This window comes from Zalophus californianus, chromosome 9 (assembly GCF_009762305.2).
Source record: "Zalophus californianus isolate mZalCal1 chromosome 9, mZalCal1.pri.v2, whole genome shotgun sequence".
Lineage (NCBI taxonomy): Eukaryota > Metazoa > Chordata > Mammalia > Carnivora > Otariidae > Zalophus > Zalophus californianus.
Window position 1 is genome coordinate 7817035 of NC_045603.1, and position 21431 is coordinate 7838465.

Here is a 21431-nt window from a genome sequence, read left to right on the forward strand (position 1 = left end):
AATAAATAAAAATCTTAAAAAAAAAAAAGAAAAAAAAGAAAAAGAAAGAAAGAAAAGTCTTCCCCAACATTAGTAATAACCCAGATACCAGGCCAAAAGGGCTCTAAGCTTAATGAAATCACTTTAAAATCAATTTCAGAAATCCAAGAAGCCTGATCCCATTCTACTCAAAGTCTACGGTTTTTTCCCTGCCTCTAGGAACAGAGAGCCTAAGAGACCTACTCTTCTTCTTTGACTGTCCCGGGGCTGGGGATGACTGGGTAGCTGAAGTACTTGGCTGGTCTTCCTCCTCTTTTGTTTCAGTCTTTAATTCAGTGCCTCTCTCTTCCGTTTCTATAGGTTCCATTTTACAGTCTTCTGCTTTAGTCTGAAAGAAAAGGTAAATATTTTTAGTATTCCAAAGACTCGCCACCAGGAAGCAACAAGATCATTATCTTATTTACCCTGTCTTGGAGACCTATCCAAAGACCATTTCTCATGCAGAAATCAGTGAAATGAGAATTATCAGAATGCTAAGTTGGGTTCCCAGACTGAGGTCCTAACCAACGGCAGTCCTCGCCCTGCTCTCACCTCTGGAATATCCTCTGGCTGAGCATCAGCTGGTTCTGGTGGATCCACTTCCATCTTTGCCTCCATTTTCACTTCCTGTGAAGACTGCTTCTCAGGAATGGTCTGAGAATTCACTTCTGTGCTACTAGTGGATGGTGGGTTTGATACCTGCCCTTCAATGCTTACAGCTGGTTGGGAAAGCTGGGCAGAAAGAGAGGAAAACACACAAAAATTTGCCAATTATACAACCACAGTTTAAGCTCCACAACAAGATCGCATGATTAACCACCTATCTCTAGAGTCCTATCATTATATTCATTTATGGTGCTTTCAGGTACTCGGCCTATTTCACTCCTTGAAGTAAATGGTGCTTCAGAACAGAAGACTGAGGACTTGCAAATACTGGCTGGCTGGCTGGCTATACATGAAAGAGACACTCAACAGTTTCTGCACTAGCTGTCATTCTGTAGCAGTGTGTGAGGGCTGGGGTCTCAGAGATGACTTCCTCAGGGGAGCTCACATTTACAGAGAAATCCAAAGAAATGATGGATTGACTAGCTATTTTGTTTTGTTTTTAACTTTCCAGTGGGAAGGCTGCAAGTGTAAAGAAAAAGCAGAGAGCAAATAATGAACTCCCATACTGAGTGGCTGTTCTGAATCACCACACTCTAATGGGATAACGAGCAATCTCTCATTTTCCTAGGTCTTCCAATAAGAAACCTCATGAGTAGTTAGTATTTTCAGGAACTACCCTAATCAAAAGTTTCCTTTCTGAATTCTGCTGTTCCTTGCCTATCAGAGGGTGGGATGAACCAATTGCTGACTTACAGTGTTTCATGAAGTAGCTATGATTCATGGGACTTCTCCATTCACCAACATGACAGAGAAGTAAAATGTAAGTATCGGTGAGCAAGTAGAAAGTTCTGAGCCTTGACACAGAATTCTATCAGTAAGGATGCAACTATTAGATGTGAACTTGGATTTCTGTTATGTACATAATGAGCCTCTCACAAGGAAGCTACAGACTGTTCCAGGCCCAAACTTTTCTCATCTTAGGTCATGATTTTCTAACCTTGGCTAGGACCACAGACATTCATAAATCTATGGTTTTGTTCATTCATTCTCAAATACTACAGCTCAGACTGTTTGAAAAAGATTCTTTAAACTAACAGAAAACTTATGTTTAGCACACTAAACATACTACAGACTCTTCCCCCTTGTCACCCTGGTTATATGCCTTCAAGTCTCAGAACACAACACAAAACATACCATGGTCAACGTCAGACCTAAACAAAGTCTTTGACCTCCCTCTATGCTAGGTACTACCCTGGGAAGAAAGAACACGAAGTAAAGAAAGTCCTAATTCTAGTTTAACAGGGGAAACAACACAATAGAGACTAGAACTGGCATATAAATAATCTTAACACTACAGTACAATTTGAGGGTCTGCCGAAACCCAGATCTCTGCTTACTGGAGTCGAAGGCTGTGGGGGCAGCAGCGGCGCCGTCGGGGTGGGGGCAGAAGCCGCGGCGCTCTGCTGGGAGACAGGCTGCTGCTGCGGCTGCTCAGCTGAAGGAGCAGCAGGAAGCGAAGGCTGAACTGGAGGAGGAAGCTGCGTCGGTGGTGGTGTAGGTGTCTGCCTCGGAGGTGGATGGAGGGCCTGGGTCGGTGGCCCGGGTGGCATGGCTGGAGGTGTAGGAACAGGGGCTGGAATTGTTGCTGGTGGCTGCTGAGCCCCTATGCTTGGGGGAGTGTGGTGAGGCGTAGGGGTACGACTAGGTACTGGAGAGGGTGAATTCTGATGCAGAGCTGACTGAGGGAGAGGGGGACAGTGAATGTGGCTCCCTTGAGACCCTGGAGGCATTATAGGAGAGTTCACAGGGCAGGAAGAACTGGACATTTGTGCCTGTTAAATGAGAAACATAAGATGACAATTGAGAACACAATAAAAGAAATATTTACACAGGCAGACTATATGCAATATGCTTCCATTTAAAAATGTGTCAAAAATCCTGTTACTGGGGGGGTATACCTTCAGATAATCCAATGTACTTAATTAGTAGACTTCAAAAAAATTCACCAAAACAAAAACAACCCACACCAGAATGGCCTCAGCTGCTACAGGGGCATGGGACAGTTGAGTACACAGTATTTTCTGCCTGGTGATGCTCTTTAGCCACAGTTCGTTCTTCTGCATTATAGTTCTAAGATTCCATTTTAAGAAGTGTAAAAAAATGGTTACAACTATCAATTTATTCTCTTTCCTAGTTTGTAACAATTGCAGCACTGCTACTTCACAGAATAATCTCTTCATGTTCAGAATACCGTATGTCCATAACTGCTCTTATTAAAAACTTAAAAAACGGGGTGTGCCTGGGTGGCTCAGTCGTTAGGCGTCTGCCTTCAGCTCAGGTCATGATCCCAGGGTCCTGGGATCGAGCCCCACATCAGGCTCCCTGCTCCATGGGAAGCCTGTTTCTCCCTCTCCCACTCCCCCTGCTTGTGTTCCCTCTCTCGCTGTGTCTCTGTCAAATCAAATCTTAAAAAAAACAAAAACAAAAACTTAAAACCATCTATTTTCACCCATTATTTGCTGCTATCCTTTCCGGTAAAAACCTAGATCAAGAGAAGTTTAAAGAATCACAAAAACAAGTGAAAAAAACCCATCTGTGAGACCTACTTGGGACACCGGTGCTTGCCCGCCAGACGGAGCCAAAGGCATATTCGTTACATTCATTCCCTGTGTTGAGAACTGAGTCTGGGGAAGGAACTGGCTCTGGTTGGAAGGCTGCTGCATGCGAGGCCCATAGCCCATAGGCTGCATAGGGGGGGAAAAAAACAAAAACAGAGCACCAATTGCTTCATTATGGTTATTCTACTACAGCTAGAATCACAACTGCTATGGCTCTGCTGAGGAGAAAGTGGGGTAGAAAAGGAAGAAAGTGTGCAACACTGGACTCTCATGCAAAGATAATGGAGAACAGCCTTACAGCTGACCCAAGCCTACTCTAAAGCAATTACAGGAGGTTACTGACAAACCAATTCTCCTGATACACAAATGCACCTGACAAGGTACAGAGATAACTGCTCTTTGAATACTGTTTGTTAAGTGACAGTGAATTACACCTTCATGAGGTCTGTGTTCATGTAATGATGTTGTAGTAGCACAAATCCTAAGACTCTGTAATAGGTACAATGAAAATCTTACAAAAGTTGTGGCTGAACTTGGTAGCATTCATGGTCCACAAATATTTGAGGATTGTTACATTTCATTTCTTTTCTGGGGGTGGGGGAGTATTTATAGTAGCTTTATTCATAAAAGTCAACAACTGGAAACAACTGAAATGTCCATCAATAACAAAGAATAAACACATTGTGGCACACTCACAAAATGGAATACTACTCAGCAAGAACAAATTACTGACATAAACAACAATGTAGATGAACATTAAAACCATTATACTGAGCCAAAAAGATCAGACACAAGAGTACATCTCAATAATTCCATTTATATGAAGTTGAAAAACAGGTAAGGCTAATCCATGGTGATAGAAATCACGGCATCAGTTGTCTAAAGGAGATAGTGATTGAGTGGAAGGGGACATGAGGGCACTCTCTAGTGGAAATGTGCTTGAGGATTATTAAATTTCATTTCTAAAATTCCCTCAAACAAATATAGGCCTTTAATAGAAGAAGGAATTATGGAAAAACAAAGGCCAAAAACTTCATAATCTAAGAAAGGTATTTATCTTATAAACATGGCAGTCTGGTGCTCAAGGACTAAAGGCACTATCTAATTCTGAAAGCTTAAGGGTTGGGGTTAACATGGAAAAGGTGGATTGCCTTAGAATTTGCATAATGAGCAGTGAATGCTCAGAGTCCCTCTTCTCCCTCCAGTCTCTAGAACCAAGCAACTGTCCCTACATCACTCCTGCAAGAGACAGTTTCCTGTCTGGATAGAACCTATCTGTGTTTGATGCACATTATAAAAAAGAGGCAACTATCAAAGTGTGCAGGCTACTAAATATTGAGATTCCAGGGAAAGGTGACTGGCTGCTCTTACCAACTTTCTAGTATGAAGACCATGGGCCGTACTTGGAAATAAATTTTTTTTAGTGTTTATTTTATATAGATTATAATCAAGAGAGTTCTTAACTATATTGGATCCTCTAATAACATATACTTCAGAAACTTGGTTTTTTCATTTAAAGCTATAAACAGCTTTTATGCCACCATGTAAGTTCTGAAATTTTGCTTACAGAGCATTCCAATTTACAAATGTACCATAATTTAACCATAGTGAATCCGCTACTGTACATTCAGGATATGGCCTGTTTTTAAAAACAGAGTATGTAATATAAGATCCTTAACATGAATTTTCTCATATATCCTTTTGGTACCTTAATGAATGAATTTTGTAGGGTAAATTTCTAAATACAATATTGGTAAAAGAGACAGATGAAAATTAGGGATTATAGCATTTACTGCCTAACTGTGGTATATGGTTTAGTTTTCTCCTACTCCACTTTAAAAAAAAAAAACTATTCTCAGCTCTAAAACACATATATAATCATTTATCATGTGTATAAGGGCCAAATAAACAGAATTACAGAAAAAAATCAACGTTAAAGGTTAATCACTTATAGTTAGCTATTTAAGCAACTGTTAAGATTTGTTGTTTACAAAGTAGAAACAAATAAAAAGGATTCTTAAATGTTAGGTAAAGGCCAAAATAATTACCCAAAGACAACACACTTACTGGGTTGAGAGTTCCAGGCTGAGCTAACTGTCCATGGTGCTGAAGAGGAGAGGTTTGCCGGGGTCCAATTGGGGGCTGGGGCATACTCATCTGGCCAAACTGATTCAAACCTGTAAGTACAAAATATTTCGTCTGAATACCTTCATTGGAGAACTAAAGAATGAATTCTGATTCTGTAACATTTTATCAGGACAAATAAAGGAACCTGCTCTCAACTGTGAATGAATTTGTTTCAATCACAGCAGCCACAGAAGGACACGGTTAATTAATTAACATATGTTCTCTGAATAAAATTTTATAATTTGGGGCGCCTGGGTGGCTCAGTTGGTTAAGCGACTGCCTTCGGCTCGGGTCATGATCCTGGAGTCCCGGGATCGAGTCCCACATCGGGCTCCCTGCTCAGCAGGGAGTCTGCTTCTCCCTCTGACCCTCTTCCCTCTCGTGCTATCTCTCATTCTCTCCCTCTCAAATAAATAAATATAAATAAAATCTTTAAAAAAATTTTTTATAATTTGGAATAAACCCATCTTGACCAGTTGTTTTTATTTTATTATTTTTTAAGAGATTTCATTTATTTATTTGAAAGCGAGTGAGCACAAGTTGGGGGGGAGGGGGACAGATGGAAAAGGAGAGGCAAACTCTTGGCCAAGCAGGGAGCCCGATGCGGGGCTCAATCCCAGGATCTGGGATCATGACCTGAGCCTAAGGCAGACGCTTAACCAACTGAGCCACCCAGGCGCCCCTGACCAGTTGTCTTTAAACAGATGCTTGATCATTTCGTATCTTTGCCACCTGACCTGCCAGCCAACCTGTGCTCTAATACCCTTTTTTCCCTCCCTGGGCTCCAACTCCAAAATGTGTTCTGATTTCTCAAGTAGGTAATTATGAAATATGCTGGTCTGAGGCAGGAATCAAGGTGGCAAGAATAATCTTTTTTTTTTTTTTTTTTTTTTAAAGATCTTATTTATTTATTTGAGAGAGAGAGAATGAGAGATAGAGAGCACGAGAGGGAAGAGGGTCAGAGGGAGAAGCAGACTCCTTGCTGAGCAGGGAGCCCGATGCGGGACTCGATCCTGGGACTCCAGGATCATGACCTGAGCCGAAGGCAGTCGCTTAACCAACTGAGCCACCCAGGCACCCGGCAAGAATAATCTTGTAGTACACCAGAGACTCTTTTAAAAAGCCATGGTTTGGGGGGGGGAAAAAAAAAAAAGCCATGGTTGGGGCACCTGGCTTGCATAGTTGGTAGAGCATGGGATTCTTGATCTCAGGGTTGTGAGTTTAGTTAGGCCCCATGCTGGGCATCGAGCTTACTTTAAAAAAAAAAAAAAAAAAGCCATGGTTAGATACATGGATTTCTTTTATAACTTACCAGGCTGTGGAGTTATCCGAGGCATCATCTGGTTTGGCACACTGCCACGGATCATAGATGGGTCAGGTAGAGGGCCATCTAGGGTGGAATAGAGAAATGGTTAGAAAATCATTTTTTTTTTTTTTTAAGATTTTAACCATTGTTGAGAGAGCGAGCGAGCAAGCATGAGCAGGGGGGAGGGGCAGAGGGAGAGGGAGAAGCAGACTCCCCACTGAGCAGGGAGCCTGACACAGGGTTCCATCGCAGGACCCTGGGATCATGACCTGAGCCGAAGGCAGATGCTCAACCGACTTGAGCCACCCAGACATCCCTAAAAAACCATTTTTTTTTTTTTTTAAGATTTTATTTTACTTGACAGAGAGAGTGAGAAAGTACAAGCAGAGGAAGGGGGAGAAGCAGGCTCCCCAATGAGGGACTCGATCCCAGAACCCTGGGACCATGATCTGAGCTGAAGGCAGATGCTCAACCTACTGAGCCACCCAGGCACCCTAGAATACCATCTTTTAGCCAGTGGCCCTTCCATTAAAAAGAGAGAGAGTGGGAAAGGGAGAGGGAGAGAAAAGGAAAAAAAGAAAAAACCCTCACAAAATATCTTTAACAATATCATGAAATATTTAGCCTGAATCTCCAAAGAATAAAGCTATGAACTTAGGAACCTGACGAAAACGTTATTTCTGGTATATAAGAAAAGCCTCCAGGGGCACCGAGGTGGCTCAGTTGTTAAGCGTCCGCCTTCGGCTCGGGGCATGATCCCAGGGTCCTGGGATCGAGCCCCACTTGGGCTCCCCGCTCAGTGGGAAGCCTGCTTCTCCCTCTCCCACTCCCCCGCTTGTGTTCCTTCTCTCACTATCTGTCTCTCTCTGTCAAATAAATAAAATCTAAAGAAAAAAAAGTCTCCAAATAGTTATAGTATAATCTTTATTTAATCTTTCAGTGTTGACAGGAAAATAATGTAAAATCTTAAATTAAAAAAAAAGACAAAGGCTACTATAGCATTTAATATGCTACTGTTTGACTAAGCTGGATTCTTTGGTTGGTATGCAGCAGAATACCTCCAAGAGACAGCCACACATTTTGTTCAGTGACCAAATTTGATGTGTACCCCCATGTGTTTTCATGCGCACAAACCCACTGTGACCACTGACCTTAAATAATTCACTTATTATACTGCTCTATATGCCAAGGACCTCTTAAATACAAAAGCAGAAATAATTAAAATGACATCAAAATATAAATATAGTTGACCCTTGAACAACATTTGAACTCCACAAGTCCACTTATGCAAGTTTTTTTGGGTAAATACATATTTCTTAGGAGTTTCCTAGTAACGTTTTTTTTTTTTTTTTTTTAAAGATTTTATTTATTTATTTGAGAGAGAGAGAGAATGAGAGACAGAGAGCACGAGAGTGAAGAGGGTCAGAGGGAGAAGCAGACTCCCTGCTGAGCAGGGAGCCCGATGCGGGACTCGATCCCGGGACTCCAGGATCATGACCTGAGCCGAAGGCAGTCGCTTAACCAACTGAGCCACCCAGGCGCCCACGTTTCTTCTCTCTAGCTTTTTTTTTTTAAAGATTTTATTTATTTGAGAGAGAGAAAGTATGAGAGGGGGGAGTCAAAGCGAGAAGCAGACTCCCTGCTCAGCAGGGAGCCTGATGCAGAACTTGATCCCGGGGCTCCAGGATCATGACTTGAGCCGAAGGCAGTTGCTTAACCAACTGAGCCACCCAGGCTCCCCAATACAGTATTTAACATCTATAACATGCAAATATGTGTTAACTGTTTATGCTATCCCTAAAGCTTCTTGTCAACAGTAGGCTATTGATAATTAAATTTTGGGGGGAGTTGAGAGTTTTTTGTGGATTTCTGTGTTGAGGTCAGCGCCCCCAACTCCTGAGTTGTTCAAAGGGTCAAAAGTACGTAAATTCTAATGGTTTCGTGGATTATCTGGATATCCTCTAGCACAGTGCTTTCCAACCTTTTCCATACCATGGTGCAGAGAAAATAATACTTCTCCAGCACTCTGGGAAAAGACAAGATGCTTATAAGTGACCCAGCTCTGCCCTGGACACCCCGCCAAACCAAAGTGCTGTGCACACAATCCTCAGATGTGCTTGTGGCAGACTATGCTCTAAAGAGAAGGCACTTCAGACAACTCAAAATTCCCTGTCACTTCTGCAAGTGTGCTATACTAACAACAAAAATGATCACACAACTAAGCGGTTTAGTGCAATTCAAGTAACTAAATCCACCAGGATTTAACACTAATATTGTTCTTAATAAAATTAAAACAGTCAAATTGAATACTGGATTCTAAACATTTATTCATATACTTTTATACACAACTGTGCAAGATTTATAAAATTATGCATATAACCTAGGTTCACTATATAAAAATTAGAGACCCTAAGACAGATAAAACCTATATAATCTTCCATATGTGTATTCATTAGACTTTATGTAAAAGCAAGATTTTCACCTAATATATAAAGAACGTTTTTCCTGTCAATAATACGGATAGGTGGGGCGCCTGGGTGGCTCAGTCGTTAAGCGTCTGCCTTCGGCTCAGGTCATGATCCCAGAGTCCTGGGATCGAGCCCCGCATCGGGCTCCCTGCTCGGCGGGAAGCCTGCTTCTCCCTCTCCCACTCCCCCTGCTTGTGTTCCCTCTCTCGCTGACTCTGTCTGTCTGAAATGGATGAATAAAATCTTTAAAAATAATAATAATAATAATAGGGATAGGTGTTGTAAGCTAAATGCCAGCAGGGACCAGGCAGTTAATATCAATGAGTGGGAAAGACTAGGTATCTGAAGCAACAGGGAAGGAACAAGGAGCGACTGGGATGAAGTGGGGAAGGCACAACTCTTCTAACAAGCAGTCACGACTCCAGATGGAGACTGTGGTACCCTTGGAGAGGGTCAAATCTGCTAGATCCTTCCCTTCTTAAAGGAAACCAAAAATCAGTATTCTAATGCAAAATCTTTTCAAATATATGAGACTAATCAAATGAAAAATCAAAAACCTAATTCTATGGCCCACATCTGGCCCTAATACCTTCATTTACAACTATGATGCACATGCTAGTTTTTTCTGGCTACATGGTATAAATGTGTCATAAAACCTACTGTTGGCCTACTAGGCAGGTCTTAAATTCTCTTATAAGGAATATCTGATGGACACTGAAGGAACATTTTGATAATTTTTAATTATTTACAAATTTTTATAACATGTACACACACAGACACATACAAAACCATTAATTAAAATGCTTATCATTCACATTTAAATAAAATACTCTCAACGCAAAGTGCACACAGACTGGACAATCAAAAACCTTTTAAAACACAACATTAAATATATCCAAGTAAGCCTATCACCCCCACAAGAAACCAATATTAATAGGTTAGTATTTATTTCTTCTAGAACTTTTTTTCTGGGAATTTGCCATATTAAATATTATTCAGATAATACACATACTTGTCAACTTTCTCTTAATGTTTTTATGTTTGCAAAAAATTGAGGAGTCAGTTCCTTATTCAAACTCATTAAAAATTAGGTTCCTCATTTTAAGACTACACATATATGTTGTTTATATGCACTTATTATAAACACCTTTCTAGTCTATACAAATACCTACCATAGCCACCCTCTGATTATATAATGCATGCTCTTTGGGGTGGGGGGACCTTATAGAAATACAAAAATGAGAAAGTTCAAGTCTTCCATAATCCATCCTTGTGCCCATAATTTTCTCATGCAAATATAAAAATGAGGTAGAAATAAATTCATACTGAATTTGACATATTATATTAAATGAGTATAGAAACTGTTTTCCAAATTTCCCATTGCGTTTGTCTATCTTTTTAAGAACTGAGACATAACCGACATGACAGTGTATTAGTTTCAGGTGTACATGATTCAGTGTTTTGTGTATATTACAAAAGGACCACCACAGTAAGTCTACCCCACACCCACTACCATACAGAACAAGGGTTTTTTTTGTGATGAGAACTTTTAAGATCTACCCTTCTGGCAAGTTTCAAATGTCTAATACGGTATTATTAACTATAGTCATCATGCGGTACATTACACATCCTCAGGACTTAATTATAAGTGGAAGTTTGTACCTTTGATCTTCCCCCATTTCACCCACCCCATCCATACTGCTGTCCCCACCCTGCCTCTTGCAACCACCAAACTGTTCTCTGTATCTATGAGCTCATTTTTTTTAAATAAAGAGGCCAAATCTAAGGGAGATCATATGGTAGGTCTTTCTGACTTACTTCACTGCACCCAGTGCACTCAAGGCCCATCCATGTTGCAAATGACAAGACTTCCTTTTTTTTATGACTAAGTAGTATTTGTGGGTGCATGCATGTGCACGCACACACACATTTTCTTGACCCACTGATGGACATATCTTGTCTATTGTAAATAATGTTGCAATGAACATGAGGGTGCATGTATGTTTATCTTCTTAACTAGTTTCTTCCTTACGATACACTTCGGGCTTTTTACCTGGTCAAATCTTTCTTCATGGTGTGGTTTTATTTTCTGGATATTTCCTCATCTACTTTTATGTTAAGACAGTGATGAGCTAGGTTTGGTTGGGCAATTCAGCTTTTTCTTTCAAGAAAACTTTATTTTTAATTACAATTGTATTTAACATATCTAATAGTTTAGAGCAGACTGTGAAGACAAAATGCCTGGGTTTGATTCTTGGTTCTGCCACTAACATTGTGACCACAAGTTAGGCCACCTCTCTATGCCTCAGTTCCTCACTGGTAAAATGAGGCAACAGTACCTAAGATTATCGCTCAAATCTTTTTTTCTATGTATTTATCATCTACTAATTTTTTTATTAATGTAAGCTCTACAGCCCAATGGAGGGCTTAAACTCATAATCCTGAGATCAAGAGTCACATACTCCACTGACTGAGCCAGCCAGGTGACCCACATTTTGTACCTTTTTAAATAGCTGTCTGAGGCACCTGGGTGGTTCAGACGTTAAGCGTTTGCCTTCAGCTCAGGTCATGACCTCAGGGTCCTGGGATCGAGCCCTGCATCGGGGTCCCTGCTCCACAGGAAGCCTGCTTCTCCCTCTCCCACTCCCCCTGCTTGTGTTCCCTCTCTCGTTGTGTCTCTGTCAAATAAAAATAAAATTCTTTAAAACAATAAAAAATAAAGCTGTTTTAAATCTTATCGTTTTTTTAAATGCTAATCTGGTTTTATACTGCATCAACTCTCCCAGTTCGTTTTATTTATTTTCTTTTTTTTAAGATTTTATTTATTTGACACAGAGAGAGAAATAGAGAACACAAGCAGGGAGGAGAGAGGGAAGTGGACTCCCCACTCAGCAAGGAGCCAGAGGCGGGGCTTGATCCCAGGACCCTGAGAGCATGACCTGAGCCGAAGGCAGACGCTTACCAGACTGAGCCACCCAGGTGCCCCTCCCAGTTCGTTTTCCATCCTTTTTGTTTTCATTCCTTCTGTGTAGTAATTTTTCTTTTGAACATTTCCTTTTTGTATAATAAATTTCCCTTGCAGTTTTAATTATCTATACAAGGACCACAGGATGACTCCTTCCTGATCATTATTTATCTCTATATAGGGAGCAGTCCCCTCAGGGTGTGCTGTCTGCTCCAGAGGGTAGGTGGAATTACCCTAAGAGTGGTTTCTGTAGCAGCCACACCTTGCCCTTTACCTTTAAGTAAAGGGATCCAGATGGTTGGTTAAGTCTATTCAATCTTCCAACTGCTTGGGTAAAAAGGGAATGCTCTGGAGAACCCTCAATTAAAATATTCTAGTGTACAGCTGTATGGCTACTTCAGCAATGCAATACTGGAGGCACTTTGCAGATGTTTCTATACTATAGATTAGGTTATTGTGAATATTTCACAATTGGAGTTAAGAAAATGAAAAAAAGTTTAAATTCTCACCAACAGCATATTCCAGAGCCATGTTACTATACAATCTTTAATACCTACTTTAACCTTTAGAGACTCCAAAAGGTCATGTCGATTTTACTTGTTCTTTCCATTTCTTTTCTCATTTGTCTTCCTATGTTCCATCTTTTTCCCAAGTCACATACTAAAGGAAATTAGCACCCTTAATGTTGAAAATATTTACCTTGGTTTGTCCATTAATTATGTTTATGGTATCTTCTGTTGTCATTTTTTTCTTCAAAACTTCTAGGTAGTATCTAGTTTAAAGACGTTTCTCATTTCATTTTATATTTTCTTCAATACATTCTGTGTACTACTTTTAATTTTTTGTTTAAAATTTAAAACTTTCTATTCTTCTATAATTAATTTGCGTGTGCGATAAGGCAGTGATCTCATTCTACAAAATGCCAGAATTAGTACAGGCTAAAGGTCAACATATACTTAGAGGTGATTCAGTATTAATATTAATATTAATTAATATTTGTTCCTGTCTGCATCAATACACCATACTGATTTCCCTCTAATGTAAGACCACAATTAATACCTGTAGACTTTAGAGTTGGCTCAAATATTTTTTTTAAGATTTTATTTATTTCAGAATGAAAGAATGAGAGACAGAAAGCATGAGAGGGAAGAGGGTCAGAGGGAGAAGCAGACTCCCCGCTGAGCAGGGAGCCGGATGTGGGACTCCATCCCGGCACTCCAGGATCATGACCTGAGCCGAAGGCAGTCGCTTAACCAACTGAGCCACCCAGGCGCCCGATTGGCTCAAATTTCTAAAGAGCCAGAGGCGGGGCTGTATCACACCCAAGTATCTCAGGTTTGCCCACTTGTCTCTATACCTAACTGTCCTGGTTTAAACCATCAGCACTGAATCAGTCTAGTCAATTTTAATCTTAACTTTGTTTCTGAACATTTGTTCTCCTATCTACTCAAAAAACAGCTGCTTGGGCATCTGGGTAGCTCAGTTGGTTAAGCATCTGCCTTCAGATCCAGTCACGATCTCAGGGTCCTGGGACTGAGCCCCGCATTGGGCTCCCTGCTCACCAGGGAATCTGCTTCTCCCTCTACCCCTCCCCCCTGCTTATGCTCTCTCTCAATAAAATCTTAAACAAAACAAAAGCTGCTTTTCCTTTGCCAGTGGACCTCCCTGTATACTCTTCCTCTGCCAGAAACACTGTTGCTCTTCTCAATTTTGCTCAAATCACCGCCCTATGAGAACATGTAACCAGCACTCTGCATTTAACAAATGGGTCTGCTAAAGGCCACTGGCAACCCTGGAGTTCACCATTTTACTACTTCAAGTCCTGAGGGAGATGAATTTCTTAGCCCTCCTAAAACCCTGACATATGAGTTGGTACCTGCCAGCTCACATGGCACTATCTAAAGGTAGTCAGTCAAAAAATACAGGCTTTTCCTTCTCATAACCTTTCTCACATCATTCAGAATAGCCTGTGTTGTTCTTCACCATGTACAAAACTCCTCATTTCACTACTTGAAATCTAGTAATGAGACAGTGAATAAGGGAATGCATAATAATCTTGGCTATCTGGTTAAATCATTAGGTTGAGAAGGCTCCTATAACCAGAACACTACAACTGTCAAGATGAATTTTAAATGCTTCTAAAAAATAGTTCTTAGCCTTCAAACATATTGTGTCAAGAAGAAAGTGTGACATTGTTAAGTAACATGATATTTATTGTGTGTTTAGGATGAAAGCTGGTGGGGACTTTGAACCTGCTTGGCCTGTATTTATTAGATGCCTACCAAATTCAGGTCAGTGTAAACTTGTGGGCCATCATTTTCTAGGTGTTGCTTTGAGAGAACAGTATCTTGGGCTTCTAAAAATGATGTCAGATTATCAAGACTTGTTAAGTACTTACTATGCCCAGAAATCTTAAATATGCTGTTACTTCTTTTACTAAGGGATGAATTAGTTTCTTTGCAAAGTCAAAAAAAAAAAAGGATCATTCAGAAGCTCTAGAATAGGTACATAAGCTAGTGCAAATTAATGACTTTGGTTAGAAACCATTTTATTACCAATTTCTCCCCAAAATAACTGTAACAAAAAGCACTTACTGGAAGTCATTCCTGGTTGTGGCTGCCCCATATTGGGCCCTGGATTCATAGAAACTGGCACCATGCCTGCAGCACTGGGCAGCATGTTTTGTTTCTGTAGTCTAGTCCTTCGTTTTTCTTCTAGTTCTTTCTGGATCTTATAGATCTTCTCAGCTAGCAGGTGGTAGTATTCCGCCTTTTTGAATGTTGGAAATAAAAGATAAGGAAAAAAGAGTAACTACCATTAGGTAACAGAAAAAAATGAACGAAGAACAGATATTAGCTTCATTTAAAGAGGTTAAGCAGAAACCCAAAGGGGGAAAATATAATCTATTTTTTTAAAGTTTTTATTTTAATTTCAGTTAGTTAACATACAGTGTAATACTAGTTTTAGGTGTACAATACAGTGACTCAACACCTGATACACCACACCAGGTACTCATCATGACAAGTGCACTTCTGAATCTCCATCACTTGTTTCCCTCATCCCCCACCCCTCCCCTCTGATAACCACCATCTAATCTACTTTCTTAGATCATTCCAGATGTGAACTCATGTTTGAAATCATCATGTGAAAAGCAGCTTAATTATGAACCTATATAGTAAAGCATGACCTCTCAAAAGTAGGTTTACAAAATACATGCTGGCAATTTGCAGCACAGGGGATGAATATGCTATATTTTGAAAAACTGCCAATTTAAAGAACAAAGTTCAAATGATGAAGAGAAACTGGAATACTTGAGATGAAAATACTAAGCAGCTGATTCACCACACTCAAGTGAAAATGGCACAGAGCTGGTAACAGCTCAACCACTTTTTAAGTTGACAGAAGGACAACCCAGATAAAGTGCCACACGAGTACACTGTGTTATTAAGAGGAAAAATGTAAGATTCTTGATGACATACACTTTTAAGAAAATTGCTTTGTTATCTTGACTGTGCACAGTGAGAATAAGACAGGATAGCTAAAGTACACTATTATTTGTATATGTTACAAAGAAGAATAAACAACTAGGACAGTTCCATTTCTGCCTTTATATAGGAAAACAGACGCTCACTCGATTATTTGCAGATTCATACATGTCCCCTTCCACTTTCCGGGCGTATGCAACTAAGTTTTCCATCCGTCTGTCTTTTAAAGCAGCAGGATCCGGAGTAGGAAATATGGCTTGAACACTAGGAAAAGAAAATTCTACCACTATTATATCATGTCAACTTTTCATTCTCATCATAGAAATATACAGTACTTTAAACTTTTTCCTGATTAGTGCTTTCTCATTTTTATACAATGTGCGCATTAAGTAAAATAAAAAGGGGTGGGACGTACTCAAATATTAAATAATACTGGCCCAAATGACATTGTCTCTGTGGTAAACAAAAGGCTTCCCCGCCGATCAGAACATAAGAAATGACACCGCAAAAATCCCCGCTGGTCCCTGTCACTCTAACACAGAGTAAAAAAATTATACCAAGCTATTTGCATAAAGGAAGTGAGGAAACCTGACCTCTGTCATAGTGTCAAGATCCAACTGCCTTCAGATCCTTCTATTCTCAATTTATTCAGCTTAATGAAACCTAACGGGGTGCCTGGGTAACTCAGCACCCGACTCTTAACTGATTTCAGCTCAGGTCATGATCTCAGGGACATAGGATCGAGCCCCACGTCGGGCTCCACACACTGAGCATGGAGGCTGCTTAAGGATTTTCTTTCTCGGGGCACCTGGGTGGCTCAGTTGGTTGGGCGACTGCCTTCGGCTCAGGTCATGATCCTGGATTCCGGGATCGAGTCCCGCATCGGGCTCCCTGCTCGGCGGGGAGTCTGCTTCTCCCTCTGATCCTCCCCCTTCTCGTGCTCTCTCTCTCTCAAATAAATAAATAAAATCTTAAAAAAAAAAAAAAAAGGATTTTCTTTCTCTCTCTCTTAATAAATAAATAAATAAATAAAACCTAATAATCACTACAAAATCTTACAAGATAAAAAACATGAAGTGGAAGGGGCAGAGATGCATGATGATTCTGCCCAATTCAAGTGTCTTTTACTTTCTAACAATTCCCTACAAAATGCTTGGCACTAGTGTTCCTGAAGATTTGACAAATATATTTCCAGTCACTAACTTTACTATTTGGATATCTCATGTTCAGTTGTGCAGGATTTGGAAAAACCAGATGGAAAAGAAATAAATGGAAGTTTAGAAGAATATTTGAGTTGGTAAAAAAATTCACAAGTATATAATATACTTTTAATGTCAAGTCAGATGATCAATCCCAAATAATCTATTATCTGTTATGAGATAATGGTTGTTAAACAATTTGAATGTCACAAAGTAAGTTTGTTTTGGTTGTTCTTTTTTAATTCTTTTTATTAAAAATTAGGAGTTTCCTCCTTGTTGTCAAATTCCACTTCTAGTGCCATCATTTTTGAATTCCTAAATGAAACTTAAATATACTTGGTAGGCTTATGTAAGATAAAATTAAGTTTAGATAAAAGATAGGCCACATGATCCTAAACCAATAAAAAATATGGATAGAATGAAGGAGACCCTTCTATTAAGTGGAAGAGAAATGAAAAAGATTGCTCTCTCTGAGAAAAAAAAGCTGGACGTTATTCACAGCACAAGCTCTGTAATGAGCGAGGTCCAAGCTCTACTTTTATGATATTGGGCACATTACACTTTACTGCTTTCTATCCCTCCCCTTTCATCTGACAAGATGCTTCTTTAAATAAGCTGAATGCCTGGTATATATCAACTCCACAACAGTGCAGAGGTATCCTCACAAACCACTGACATGCATTTTTGGAGGGCCAGAAGACAACAGAGCGGCCACCATTCAACATCTTAAGATCTTTATTAGGGATATTTACCACTACCATATTCTAATGCACTGAGACATGGTTTTTCTTCTAAAATTTGAGTTGCAAAGACAGTGACACTAAAATAATTTTTAGCTAATATATTGAAAACGGTCACTAGGTAGAATAGTTTATACACTGTTAAAGCTGAAAGACTTCTACGAATGGTGGTGGAAAAGCTGAGAAGCAGAGAACAGGAAGCAAGAAAGCTACAGGAACAGAAGCATTAGCAGCAAGAGCCAGGCTACAGAAAAATCAATACTCCTCCTCTGTGGTTAAGTGCCTGGCAGATTGGAAGCATGTTGACATGGTAACTCTTTATGAATAAGACATGCCCAGTCTTTATGAATAAGACATACAGTTTGTGAACAAGATGATTTCGAAGATCCTGAGTAATATCTTCATGCCATTGTTTCCGAATTCCAGTATTGGATGGTTGAGCTGCTGTTGGCATAGGACCCAGGGAGGCCACACTGGCATTTTCACTCATCATTGGACTTTAAAAAGGAATTGTGAATATTTTTAGTGAAGAAGGTAGGAGAAAGATTTCATTTAGAGCTAACAGTGATGACTGCAACGGGTCCAACACACTATGACAAGTCTATTTATATAAAGAAATCTGAGAGAAACAGTGTATATGTGTTTGTACTTGTGTGAGGCAGAGTTAACCCACAATACTTCATCCTCTGGAGGGGAGGATGAAGTCTTGGGTTTAGAAGATTAAGTGTTATGTTGTAAAACTAAACTGTTACTCTGACACAACTTATCCCAGGGAATCCACTAGGTAATGGATTAATTCTTACCTCTGGGATAACTCATATTTTAAGTAGGTGCATACTTGCAACTTCTTACTATATAGAGGGAAGGTACAGGTTACCCCGGATAATTGATACAATTTCAAATAAGACTGTAGAAAGCCAAAAGCATGGACTCAAATATAGTTTTTGCCTTCATTCATCAAAGATAGCTTCAAATCAAGGAAACAAAAAAACTCAAATAAGGAATTCTAACAAGTGTTTAAAACATGACATAGGGAACACACTGAGAAAAAACTTACTTTTGAGAATTTATGGCTGAATGCAACATTGAGTCAGAAAGAAGATTCGACGTTTGAACCCCTACACCTCCATTTACTCCCATTGGACTAGCACCTAGGTCAAAACAAACAAAAGGAATATTTTAAATACCATAGCAAAAAGAAAGAACAAAAAAAAGAATAGCTATAAAAGTACTAGAAGAACATATCACAGGAAATTTTTGTGCTTTCAAAGACCCAAAACCCAGAAGCCATAAGGACAACATTTAGAAACTTGAGTAATAAAATAATCACCATGAGCAAAGAGACAAATGACAAACCAGGGGAAAAAACAAAACAAAGAAAACAGTAGGGCTATTTACCAAATGCTGACAAAAAAAATCCACGCACACTCTGACTAAGTATTTCTACTTCTGATACTTTGTCTTATAGGTTTACTCATATATGTATGGACAGACAATGCCTACAATGATGTCAAAAGGAGCAAAAAATCAGAACCAAAACGGTTTAGGTGACATAACTATATATGCATATATTTTCATAAGTACAACTTACGTAAGGACATAAGGAAAGTTAAGTGTGATGATCCCTGGAGAGGGGGGAATGAAATCTTAATCAGAAAGATGGTGTTTTGGTTAAACATCTGAATATTCCTTCAAACTGGCCTGAATACCTCTATGTGCATATATTACCTCTTCAATTAGCAATTTTAATGAATAGTCTATTTCTTTAAAAACAAAAGCTAACAGCAATATTCACACTAAACCAGATTTTCATGTGGTTAAAAAATTTTTTTCTTTAAATACACAATTTTATTAATATACCTCAAGGTATGTTAAAAACAAGGAAAAAAAAGAAACTTCCCACTATAATGCAAATAACTGGCAAGATCTGTAAACAACATTTAATGAAAAAAAATGCTGGTGCTTTCCTTCACCATGTTTCCTAAATATTTAGGTAGAAATTTGCTTCTAACATCAGCCCAGCTCTGAAATGTAGTTGCTGGAAGTGGTCTTTTTAAAACAGAATTGTGTTGTTCCTAATTCTGTATTTGCCAATGTAAACATTACATGTGTAAATACTCCTTTTTAGAGAAATTAGGTACCCATCACATTGGTTTGCTTTATTGCTGGCAACAGCATGAAGGGGTAAAAGAAAAAGTGATGACACTCCATCTATTTGCTTACTGTCTTCTGATGGCACATGAAAACATAGCAAAACATTCTCTATGACGTCCCCAGGTCCATTTAATATTCGGCATTGACTCCAAGTTATGGCTCAATCATAACTTGAGAAGGAATACCTTATATAGGTTAATATTTAAGATCCTAAGAGGGGGTTAAAAAAAAAATTCCAAGAGCAAACATTCACTTGAGAATACAAAAATGAAGTCAAACAATACGGGCACTGCCTGAGATTAAGTCAGAAGGCGGTGGGGGGAGGGAATTGCAACACCTAAAAATCATCAAGAATATATTTTTGGGGGCGCCTGGGTGGCTCAGTCGTTAATCAGCTGCCTTCAGCTCAGGTCATGATCCCAGGGTCCTGGGATCGAGCCCCGCATCGGGCTTCTTGTTGCTTGGGAAGCCTGCTTCTCCCTCTCCCACTCCCCCTGCTTGTGTTCCCTCTCTCGCTCTCTCTCTGTCGAATAAATAAATAAAATCTTAAAAATATATATATATATATATATTTTTGTTGGGGTACCTGGGTAGCTCAGTCGGTTAAGAGTCCGACTTTTTTGTTAAGATTTATTTGAGAGAGAGAGAGAGAGAGAGAGAAAGGGCGCTCGTGCGCACACACAAGCAAAGGAAACAACAGAGGGAGAGGGAGAAGCAGGCTTCCCGTTGAGCAGGGAGCCAAGGACGCAGGCTGATCCTAGGACCCTGAAATCATGACCGGAGCCCAATGCAGACTAAGCGTAACTGAGCCACCCAGCACGCCCTGCATCTGACTCTTGCTGTTGGCTCAGGTCATGATCTCAGGGTAGTGCGATCTAGCTCCAGGGCATGGAGCCTGCTTAAGATTCTCTCTCCCCCATCCCTTTGCCCCTCCTTCCCCTCTTAAAATAAAAAAGAATGTATTTTTGTTTTCTAAGCCCTAGGAGGAACCCCATACTAACCTTTATAAAGTAAGGGAACTCAGCAGGGACTGTAAGAATGTGGTCAAATATGGTCAAGGAAGTCTTATACAAAAAAAGCTCTAATTTAGGGCTCCAGAAGGGTTTCTACCTTTTGGCTACAGAATCTCCATAACCTGATATATGTTAACAGAGATCTTGTAGTTTTGTCTGCTTAATAGCTTCCTTGCCCATCCAAACCAGAGATGTTTCTTTTTCTTTTTTTTTTTAAAGATTTTATTTATTTATTTGACAGAGAGAGACAGCCAGAGAGAGAACACAAGCAGGGGGAGTGGGAGAGAGAGAAGCAGGCCTCCCACCGAGCAGGGAGCCCGATGCGGGGCTCGATCCCAGGACCCTGGGATATGACCTGAGCCGAAGGCAGACGCTTAACGACTGAGCCACCCAGGCGCCCCAAACCAGAGATGTTTCAAAGTAAGGGCCATTCCCCTTTCTTAATTTTTTTTCCAGCACATAGCACATTTGAATGAATGCTGTTTCTCATTTATTCAAATGTCCCCATCAATCAAAGGTACCTGAAATTTATAACTGATTCCAGCATTACAGCCAGTTCTGCCACAGTGGGAGACACATCTGGAGTTGCAAGTTGTTTTGGTGAATATGTCTGCTTAAAAGCACTAGTATGAAGGTTTGCTTAAGTGCTTCATCCTACCCAGTACTACACACCTCAGGGAAAGATGCTATGACATAGACCCATAAACACAAATACTACCTTTTCTAAAAATC

The 21431-nt window shown here is 39.9% G+C and overlaps 1 protein-coding gene and 1 long non-coding RNA gene across 4 annotated transcripts in view; one reads left to right on the forward strand and one right to left on the reverse strand.

The window, feature by feature from the left end:
• LOC113921698 overlaps positions 1 to 374 on the forward strand; it is a 76168-nt gene extending 75794 nt beyond the window's left edge. For both annotated transcript variants that reach the window (XR_003519764.1, XR_003519765.1), the window contains exon 5: positions 340 to 374. This is a non-coding gene — a long non-coding RNA (uncharacterized LOC113921698). The remainder of the gene's footprint in view (positions 1 to 339) is intronic.
• EP300 (E1A binding protein p300) overlaps positions 1 to 21431 on the reverse strand; it is an 84624-nt gene that overhangs the window by 23466 nt on the left and 39727 nt on the right. For both annotated transcript variants that reach the window (XM_027592665.2, XM_027592664.2), the window contains 10 exons: positions 18590 to 18683; positions 17892 to 18029; positions 15740 to 15857; positions 14703 to 14877; positions 6682 to 6759; positions 5310 to 5419; positions 3231 to 3368; positions 2022 to 2456; positions 571 to 750; positions 223 to 367 (listed from right to left, as the gene is read on the reverse strand). In XM_027592665.2, the coding sequence (XP_027448466.1) occupies positions 223 to 367; positions 571 to 750; positions 2022 to 2456; positions 3231 to 3368; positions 5310 to 5419; positions 6682 to 6759; positions 14703 to 14877; positions 15740 to 15857; positions 17892 to 18029; positions 18590 to 18683 (1611 nt within the window). The remainder of the gene's footprint in view (positions 1 to 222; positions 368 to 570; positions 751 to 2021; positions 2457 to 3230; positions 3369 to 5309; positions 5420 to 6681; positions 6760 to 14702; positions 14878 to 15739; positions 15858 to 17891; positions 18030 to 18589; positions 18684 to 21431) is intronic.